The 10,409-nt window shown below is 27.1% G+C and overlaps 2 protein-coding genes and 1 long non-coding RNA gene across 4 annotated transcripts in view; all 3 read right to left on the bottom strand.

Annotated features, from left to right (window-relative positions):
• Window positions 1-8,727, bottom strand: part of LOC124421928 — a 9,808-nt gene extending 1,081 nt beyond the window's left edge. Inside the window, exon 1 of the long non-coding RNA XR_006941756.1 lies at window positions 8,157-8,727. This is a non-coding gene — a long non-coding RNA (uncharacterized LOC124421928). The remainder of the gene's footprint in view (window positions 1-8,156) is intronic.
• LOC124421927 lies at window positions 448-3,875 on the bottom strand. The gene is made up of 2 exons (XM_046957637.1): window positions 3,088-3,875; window positions 448-2,481 (listed from the first exon to the last, which is right to left on the bottom strand). Exons 1-2 carry the CDS (start codon window positions 3,284-3,286, stop codon window positions 449-451), a joined length of 2,232 nt encoding a protein of 743 aa, XP_046813593.1. The 5' UTR covers window positions 3,287-3,875; the 3' UTR covers window position 448.
• Window positions 8,728-9,133: 406 nt separating the features above from the next.
• On the bottom strand, window positions 9,134-10,400 carry LOC124421894. 2 transcript variants are annotated; one of them, XM_046957584.1, is made up of 3 exons: window positions 10,268-10,400; window positions 9,913-10,014; window positions 9,134-9,835 (listed from the first exon to the last, which is right to left on the bottom strand). In XM_046957584.1, exons 1-3 carry the CDS (start codon window positions 10,275-10,277, stop codon window positions 9,528-9,530), a joined length of 420 nt encoding a protein of 139 aa, XP_046813540.1. In that variant the 5' UTR covers window positions 10,278-10,400; the 3' UTR covers window positions 9,134-9,527. The 2 variants fall into 2 exon arrangements, with proteins under 2 accessions (XP_046813540.1, XP_046813539.1); XM_046957583.1 differs by having other exon boundaries at window positions 9,913-10,063; window positions 10,268-10,351.
• Window positions 10,401-10,409: the final 9 nt, after the last annotated feature.

The raw sequence follows: 10,409 nt of genomic DNA, 5'->3' as shown, positions 1-10,409 counted from the left end.
AATGTAGATATATATATATATATATATATATATCATAAAGATATACAAATCATAAGTCAAAATTACAAAAAGAAACGAAATAACGACTTTATTACAGAAGGACATATATATTTAAAAAGGGTCGGATTAAGGTGAGATTTTATTTTAGTTAGGAGTTTTTAAGGTCGATTCTTAAAAAAAAAATCCAAAGTTTAAATTACAAAAATAATATATTTGGAATAATAATACGAGTATAAGATCGTACAATTAAAAATGTTAATAAAAAAATAAGATTTTTTAATAAAAAATAAACAGAGAAAATTGACAAAAATTAAAACATATTTGTACAATTAAAATCTCAAATAATCATATAATTAAAAAAGATAGTAACATAATTATAAAAATGTACATCTACAATTTTACTATAGTCAAATGTATAAACTAAAAAGAAATCAAGTATTTCCTTCGTTCATTCATCAGAATCGGAATCATCAGAATCATCGTCGGACAGTATTTCGTCATTATCTGTTACTGGCAAAATTAACAGATTTATTGTTTCTGTCATTAAATCCTTTAATTTTGTTTGTGGTATATTTCGTAAAGATGAAATATATGGATCAGATACAGCCAGCAATTCTAAAAATATCTCTTCCATGTTTTTAACTCTAAATACATGTTGATAAGATCTTTCGATACTTAAATTTGGTTGGATATCATTAGAAAGTTGGCCGATTGGTAATAAACCGAATTGGATAATTTCTGGTCCATGAATCAAAATTTTATGAATCGTTGTGGACATATTGTACCACGGATATAATTTGACGAATCTTTTTGCCGTTTTTACGCCATACTCATGAAACTTCTTAAGATTAATTTTATATTTGTTAAATAGTTTTATACTTGTTAAAGTTTCTATTATAACATAAAATCTTTTGATTATGATTCTATCAACTCCTGTAATCAAAGCAGAAGTAGTTGAATTTTCCAAAAATTGTCGTGCTGTATTCTCATCGTAATTTTTTAATTCAAGTTTTTCTGTGTCTATCATAAATTTGTATTGTAAATTAAGCCCTCTTTGAATATTTTTCTTTCGTGTTTCTAACATCAGTTCCTCTGTTTCTGTCACGTTTGATTTTTTAATATCGAGCTTGTATGACAAGTCCAAGCAGCATTCAAAGAAACGGACCCAAATGTGTAACATTGATAATCCAAAACAATTATTTTTATCAACTTTTCTTTTTAATAATGCTTCAATATCGTTAAAGTTTTGTCCTGAGGCCTTGCATAGAAAACAATTTTGATTTAATAAGGTTAACTTAACTTTGTTACATACTTGGTTGTTTGTTATAACGAATTTAAGATTATAAGATACGCTTATCATTTTTCCATCAAAAACTGTTATAAAAGGATTGAGTTGTTTCTCTTGATTTTTTATATGACCAATTTCTGTTACATAGTCATACGTATTTATCGGGTAAAATTGCAGTTTTATGGGCCTGCAAAACCTTGGTGAAGAGGGATTTGGATTCTCCCAAATGGTATAGTTTTCTTTCGATATTTGGTTATTTGAAATAACTTTCAATGGTACAATAGATATAGAAAAAATACTTGAGTTTAATTCGGTTCTATCGGTAATATTACAAATCTGTTTGTTTAAATCTTTCCCAAACAACTCAGATGAACCCCATTTACAGTACAATGTCATATTATTTATGTGTTCTAAAGGCGAATTTTTAATAAAATCTCTTCGGGAAAATAATATTTGTTCAATGGTGTGATCTAATAATCCTTGCAGTGTAACTTCGGCACTGCAATCCTTTATTTTGATATCAGTTTTCGATGGATAACATTTTTCTTTAGCTTCTAGCAAACTCTTGTATGATGGATATATATTACAATTATTTTCTATATTAATAGATCGTAATACTTCATACTGATTCTTCGTTAATTGAATTTCAAGTAATAAGGACAGAGCATAATCGTCTGTGATTAATGTATCTTTACAATTTCTGCAATTTTCATCTTTCCTCGTTGCATCCCTCATAACTTTTGTAGAATTCTCTTTATCTACATTACGTGAACTCGATTGAGAAGCTCTTGGTAATTCAACTGTATATGAACATGAAGGAATTTCTTCAGTTTTCCTTCGCTTCGAATTGTTACTGTCATATACAATTTCCAAGAAAGAATCACAGTTTTCTGTTGACGAATCTTTTATAGTATCTAAAACTACTGTAGCATTATGAAACGTAAGTGTAACGTTCAACCATTTGTCATATTTTTTTAAAATCTGGGATTTTTTAACTGTTCGGCACTTTCTCCTGAACGAATAAAATAAATTCTGAAAGATTTTCTTCATTTTATCCGTTAATTTATAAGGACATTTGAATTTTTTAGAAATCAAATGTTCAATTTTCTCATATGCTTTACTAATCGGGCAATATAAATCGTCTTTTAAATAAATAAAAATTTCCTTTCTGGATAATTCCACTTTTCCACAATCTGAAATAAAAGTACAAATGTATTATTAAATTATTTTACACGTGTAACAATAATGATGTTATTCTTTAATATTTAAAAAAAAAAAAAACAAAGAAAAGGAATTAAAACTTTTTCTATCAAGAATGTTTGATTTGTGATATATATATATATATATATATATATATATATATATATATATATATATCGATTTAGTAACAGCACATTCGCACAAACAAATAATATTTAATGAAATATTTGAACATATGTAAAAGTACATTTTTTTTTAAATAAATAAAAAGATAAATCGGCGTTTAAAGGTGCGCGCGATAATTAGTGACCGAAAAAAAATTTTTATTAACATAAACTTGATTAAATAATAACTAAGAAAAGGATACACAATTAAATTAGCACTATTGGACGGATAGAAAATTTTGCAAGGTAAAAATACAAAAAAATTTGTGCATCGAATTAATATAAATTATCTGTCACGTATGTGTTGAATTTAAATTAATCGAATGTCCTAATCAATTTTTCAATCAAACTCGGCATAACACTTTACTTTTTCCTTTTTGTTTTTTTTTTTGTTTTTTCTTTCTTTTTTTTTTCAAATGCATTAATTTTACTTACTTTCAGAAACATTCTCAGAAACATTCTCGGTAACATTCTCGGTAACATTCTCGGTAACACTCTCGGTAACACTCTCGGTAACACTCTCGGTAACACTCTTGGTAACACTCTTGGTAACACTCTTGGTAACACTCTCAGTAACACTCTCAGTAACACTCTCGGAAATACTCTCGGAAATACTCTCGGAAACACTTGCCATTTTGATAAATTAAAAAAATACGATGTACTTAATTTGATAAATAAAAACAAAACGATGAATTAATGATAAATGTATTAATGTATAGATGTATTTTTTGGCAGTTTACTGGGGTGACTAGTTCAAAATATGAAAAAATGAAAAACAAGTTAAACTCTATATAACTTATGAAGAGCACTATATAAGACACGAAGAAAAAAAATTGGAAGAAGAAACAGAAAAAGTACGTCTTTCTCGTAGGACTGTTTGAGATCAACTAACAGATATCTAAGCAAGCTCTCTAATTTTACAATAATTTATACGTATACTTTTACCTGAAGTCTAGTAGAAAAGAATAACTCCTCCTCTCCCCACTATTTCGCTGTCGACCAATTTTATAATAATTTATATGTACACCTTTACCTGAAGTCTAGTATAGAGAGTACTCCTCCTCTCCCCACTATTTCGCTGTCGACCAATTTTATAATAATTTATATGTACACCTTTATCTGAAGTCTAGTATAGAGAGTACTCCTCCTCTCCCCACTATTACGCTGTCGACCAATCACCGTAAAGAACCAAAAACTATTAAAGTCCTATTGTAGAAAAATGTTATAAAAGAACCGAGGTTTTTCCCAAATTAGTAATGCCTCTTTCAAATAGGTTTAAAAAATATTTCAAAGTTATATTCTCCTTTCAAAATTTTCCATAACTTATTAATTATAAATATAATATAATATTTATATTATTAAATATATATTAAATATAAATATAATATAACTTATTAACGATTAAAATCAAAATAAATAATTATAATAAATTTAAATTCTACAAAATGTTAATTAGATCGATGATTATGCTTTATCGCCAATATAAAGTAACACTTTTAAATCTAATATTCGATATTTACGGAGAGTACAAAACAAGTGCTATAGAGTGTCCCCGCTAATGCTAAAATAAATGCAAAATTAAAATAAATTTATTTAAAATTATACCAAAAAAATAAAAACTAAAGAATTAAAAATCCTTTGTATTGGTCATCACATATGTGAATTAATTAATTTCTACAAAAATCTGTTATCTATTCTCACTGAATTCTAAAAGATTTGTCCTCGATACGATACGAGAATGTATCATTTGCAAACACCCTCAACGATTATTACAAACAAATTAATTTATCGATGTTTTTTTTTTTTTCTTTACGTAAATACGTTTGGCTAATTTAGATTAAGTTAATAATAATATTTCTCGTAAAATTTACTTATAAAAAAACGTTATTAAATATAACGTTTCTCTAACAAATTTTTTCGAAAGAACATTTTTCCTTTCGAAAAATCTATGTAAATGTTAAATCATGAACGATAAGGAACATTTTGATTAAATGAAAATATAAAATGAATGCATTTCCAAGAATTTACGTCATGAATTATCAATCCAATATTTTTCGTCCAATTTTGAAATACAAAAATTTATTTTGCACGATATTATTTTTTCCGTTTATGTTTGTTTGTTTTTTCGCTTTTCGTTTCAAATATTATTTATTTTGCAAAAGATAATAAAGAAAATAAAAGAAGATAAACAAGTTATTTTCGAGGGTAATTTTGCATCAGTTTTGAATAGAAAGCTCGTTTAAAAAGAAAGAAAAAAGAAGGAAGGAAAATCTTTATTTTTCAAAAAAGTTATTGATCATCAAAATATAATAAATTCAGAAAAACTTTGCGACTGAGAGAAATTATAGTATTAATCATAATAAACTCAACTCGAAACTCATTTTTTTGTACACATTATTTTGTATAAGTGTTGTCATAACCTTGATTCTTCAAGCTATGTTTACTTATATAAATCCTAATCTTCTAATTCATACCTGTCCAGTCAATAAATAAAAGTTCGCACCATTCTTTCATACCATAGACCCATAAATCATTATCTAAAAATTGTAAATATAATTATTCCATTTTTATTATCTCTAAATATTTCACTGTATCTATTGTAACGAGTCCAGGTATTTCATATAATAATCCGATTTTCTTGTTACTGACGTCTGTAAATCCGAACCTTTATTCTACATTAAATTTTGTCGAACAATCGTTAACCATTATTTATTGTTCACAGAAAAATATGTTTTCACCGTAATGGTCACTACTATCCCTTACAACATTTACATTACAACATTACATATTTCTTATGTTAGTTTGTACTTTATTTACTTGAACGATTAAACCATCGACTGATCAAAATCGATGGATTTTATATCTATTGATAAAACAGAGGATTGAAAAATCTCTCTCGTGTATACTTATGAAATATTCACGTTCCTTGTCAATTAAGTATTTTAACTCTTTTTTATTTATTTTTCTTTATATTTTTTCTTTTCTTGTTTTTTCTTCTTTTTTTTTTCTGCCTTTTTTTTTTTGTTTGTAGCCCTTTTTAACTCGTACGTCACGCTACGGAAGTGACAATAGAAATGTCATCTACGAGATAACAAAAATAATCATTTATCCCTCTGTTGCCGACATATTTCTCAATCGATTATTTTTATTTATTAGTTTAATATCGTTGTATCAAAACGGACGACAAATAATTATCTTTTCATCGTTTCACTTTCACACGCCAAATCCAGACGCGACAGGATTGAACCAAAAGAAAAAAAAAAAAAAAAAAAGAAAAAAAAGGAAGAAGAAAAATCAAAAAAAAAAAAAAAGAAATCAAATTGAATGAGTTAAAAATTTGACAAGTATCTATGCCATTTAAATTTTATATTACAATTATTTGCAATGTATTGTATATTTTCGAATAATCCAATATGATATACATTCGTAGAACATAAATACATATGTATATATGTATATAGAAATCGAGAATTATAAACACGATTGGTCACAAAAAAATCAAAATCTTCTATCTCGAAAAAAAAAAAAATAAAATTACGATTCTCAGATGCATTTAGATTTTGAGTTTTACTCTTTGCGTTGTTACATTATGTCGCGACACGTTTAACGAGTTACAAATATACATACATATGCGTGCGACCCGTGGAGAATAAAAAAAAAAATAAGAAGAAAAAAAAAAGGGGGGGTTGAATATGACTGACCTACCCCATTCAACCCCAGAGAATAAATATTATTATGCGTGAGCCCTAGAGTACTATAATAATGCATACGTTACTGAATAACACTCCCTTGGCTCTACTAACATCTAATATCCCTCATTTTACTCATTTTAATCCTTCTATTGTGAATACCAGTTTTTGCCCTTATGATTTATTATCATAAAGTATTCTTAAATTTACGAATTTTTACGGATTTTTATAGAATTTTTATTTGCGTTTGGGTTTTCCAAAGGATTTCCATGATATCCTGGAAATTCTCAAAAACAAATTTATTGGAAAATTTTCAATTTTTCCTCAATTTTTAAAAATATTAATTAGTAAACTGAATCGCCTTAATAATCAATATCTTTTTTAATAAAAGAATCTCACTCTCACTCTCTCTCTCTCTCTTTCTCTCTTTCTCTCTCTCTCTGATTAATAAATTATCTTATCTTTTAATTTATTTATTAATTTATTATTACCGTTAAAATAAAACTTTGGACTAATATAAATATTTTCCTTTTTTTTTTTCTTTTTTTCTTTTTATCAATATATATAAACAATATATATATACATAAACATTTAAATATTTAAAATTCTTGTTAATGCAATTTGAAAAAAGTAATTATCAAAATTAACCGAAGGAAATTTATCAACGATAGAAATAAACGAATAGGAAATTAAAAGGAAACAATTTTATCTTCTTTATTTATTTCATTTATTAATTTTCTTTTATATATTTTTATTATTTTATTTTATTTATTAATTTTCCTTTTCTTTTTTTAATTTATTAATTTTATCTAACCGTAAGAATATCAAATTGCAACGGACTGAATTATAAAGTAAAAATGATACACATTAAATACGTGTATATAATAACATTAATATTTGATTATTTTATTGATAATATTAATAAAATGAAAGAAAGAAGATAATCAGCCTTTCCAGTAGGATAAAACTCGTTGTTCTAATAAACATGACATACATATATACGTATATACATACATACACATATATATAGATATATGTACAAACGTACCATATATATATATATATATATATACACATACATACATATATATGTGGCACATTTAAAAATGTGAAAATAAATTATAAAAAGATTTCGTAAACAGTTTTAGCGGTATGTAAACTTAATGTAGATCCAAGATAAAACGCACGTAATATTACATTTTGAAAAACAAAAAATAAGTGGGCAGCGAAGCGAAAAAAAAGACTGCGGAGATGGATACGTGAGAAATATACGATGGTTGAAAACAACGTCCATTGCGACGGACGTCATTTCGTTACGGAAATGCATATAAATCATTATTTTATTTCATTAAATCATTGTCAAGCACTTCTTTGTAATGAAACGAATGTCTATGACCGTCATATTATTTGGGCGTTCAAATTCGATACATTTATGCATTATGCATATTTATCCCAGTCGAGTAATGTTTGAAATTTGGATCGTATTGCAAGATTATTATATCATGAAAATTGAACCTTCGATGAAATGTCGGAACATCGTCTTTAATAATGTAAATATGATGAGGCCTAAGCTAGAATTGTATATCGATCGTAGAAGAGAATAGCTTTGATTATAGAATTACTTTATTATATTAAATATATATATATATATCTTTTTATTAAATAATATTCTTTAAATAGTATTAAATATGTAAAAATATTTTATTCATTCATCAAAGCTCAATCACCCTCTTATACCAACGAAAAGAAACATCCTACAAATCTATACATATATACAGACAACAGACAGACATACATACATACATACATACATACATTATATATATATATATATATATATATATTGGACGCCATGACAGCAGTCCTGCCGGTACGAGAGCCTAGACCGTTCTGATCAGAAGGTTGCCTCGGTTGGTATTTATACCTATACTCGTCTCTACCAGCGGACCAATAGCATTGCTCGAAACGTTGCCACGAATAGTGTGCACTGCACTCTATGGGCAGCTACACGCAACAGAATAAAAACACAATATAAAATACGATAATGTTCTATAAGAGCAAATATTGGTTTTATCTTCTATTTTCTACGATCATTCATTATTCAATCATAAAATTAATAAAATTATTCAATTAAATCAAGTACGATGTTAATAAAGACTTATCACGCAACAAAATCAAATAATACGTTAATAATTCAAACTAATGAAACATTATAAAATAGCGAACATTATATAAAAGCATAGAATTGCACGAAGAGAATAATACTATATACTGAATGACCAATTAATGAATGCAATTTTACTATAGTAAAAAAAAAAAAAACAAAAAAAAGTTTGAACCTTATTAACACTTCTTTTGATAATTTTTATCTTATCAGCGAATACATAAATACGAGCAATGCATGCATGAAAAAAAAAGAAAAAAAAAAAAAAAAAAAAAAAAAAAAAAAAAAAATAAGAAAAAAAAAAAAAAAAAAAAATAAAAAAAAAAATAAGAAAAAAAAACAAGAAAAAAAAACAAGAAAAAAAAAACAAGAAAAAAAAAACAAGAAAAAAAAATAAGAAAAAAAATAAGAAAAAAAATAAGAAAAAAAATAAGAAAAAAAATAAGGAAATTTAATCGACCAAACAATGTGAGAAAAGTGTAGAGCGGTCGGAGGCGGGTGGGGAGGAAAAGGGAATTCATTATCTACTTTATTTTTTATGACGTATACATAAATGTTATTTTACATAATATATACTTGCTAAGATGCATATTAAAATTAATTGATCCTCAAACGTAAATAAAAAAAATGTTAGCCCTAAAAAGGACCATTGAATTTTATAATGATAATAATAATAATGATTACGATGATATAATATCCTTAAGGCACGTTTTCCTCGAATACAACGTACCAATTGGATATCCTTTTGCATGATGGTTTAACGCGTTTTAGCATAAATCGCACATATAGATTCGTATCTCGTGCGAGAAACCAACGGGAGATATATGCTTCGCTAAAGCTTTTTGAAGTCAAGAACGGGTCAAATATGCACAGTTTTATTCTATAATTTGTTGCCATTTTAAAGGTAGCTTCATCATAATGGCCTCTCTCTTCATAAAAGTCTTCGTCCTTATTGGCGAAAGACTCTAGGTAATAGATTTTCACGATCTTCTCTTGATGCCTTATTTCTTATTCTATATATCTCAGGAAGTTTTGCAGTGCGAGAAAAAGATGGTAATCGCTTGGTACCAAATCCCGACTATATGGTGGATGCATTGAAACTTCCCCAACCAAGCTCCTGGAACTTTCTGACGGAATATCACTACAGACATGTATGGCCTGGCCTTGTCCTTATGAAACACAACAACACCTCTTCTGTTGGCCAATTCTCTATAGCAGTTTCTGGTCAGTAGTATTTCTAGTAGTTTCAAAATTGCACGTAATTTAGCTATTACAGTATCGAGACCATAAATACCATTCACAATTTCAGCCGCCTGGCTTGCATTTTCGTCTTTATATAAAAAAAAAAAAAAACATTGTAAAAGATACCGAATTTTCTCTTTGTTGACTTCCATTTTTAAAACTCACAAACTGACAACTGAATGGACCAAACAACTGAATGGACCAAACAAAAAACAGCAAAAGAATTTTTTGAGTGTGAAAATGTCCACCTTGACAACGAGCATAAATCTGAAATTGTTTGATCGATACCTTTACGAGATATCAGCTCTACAGCCATCTACTAAAAAAATAATGGATTTCTTTTTCCCTGAGTAAAATATATATATATATATACAATAATATTATGGTATGTGTTGGCAACTAAGTGATTGCGGAGTCACAAAATCCGCAATCACTTAGTTGCCAACCCAATATATATATAATTTTCGTATAATAAATAAATATTTTATTAAATTATATATTGGCCATTCTGGTCTAATACCTTTTGCCATCTTTCTGGTAGTAGCATGATTCCACGCTCATAAAATTGTTGATCTTTGCTGACAAAAAACTGATCAAGGTGGTATTTGACCTCCTCATTTGAAGTGAAGGTTTTACCGTCTAAAAAATTTTGCAGTAACCGA

This window comes from Vespa crabro, chromosome 2 (assembly GCF_910589235.1).
Source record: "Vespa crabro chromosome 2, iyVesCrab1.2, whole genome shotgun sequence".
NCBI lineage: Eukaryota > Metazoa > Arthropoda > Insecta > Hymenoptera > Vespidae > Vespa > Vespa crabro.
The sequence above is the reverse complement of the archived record's forward strand: the minus strand, read 5'-3'. Positions and strand labels throughout refer to the sequence as shown.

Bases quoted from the DNA above. Each gene is read 5' to 3' on its own strand.
- LOC124421927 (XM_046957637.1), bottom strand. From the start codon at position 3,286: ATGGCAAGTGTTTCCGAGAGTATTTCCGAGAGTATTTCCGAGAGTGTT. The intron at 2,482-3,087 runs GTAAGTAAAATT...CTTTTATTTCAG, and splicing joins TTCTGAGAATGTTTCTGAAA to ATTGTGGAAAAGTGGAATTA.
- LOC124421894 (XM_046957583.1), bottom strand. From the start codon at position 10,294: ATGCTACTACCAGAAAGATGGCAAAAG. The intron at 10,064-10,267 runs GTATTAGACCAG...TTTTTTTAGTAG, and splicing joins TACCAGAAAGATGGCAAAAG to ATGGCTGTAGAGCTGATATC. The intron at 9,836-9,912 runs GTGAGTTTTAAA...TTTTATATAAAG, and splicing joins GTCCATTCAGTTGTCAGTTT to ACGAAAATGCAAGCCAGGCG.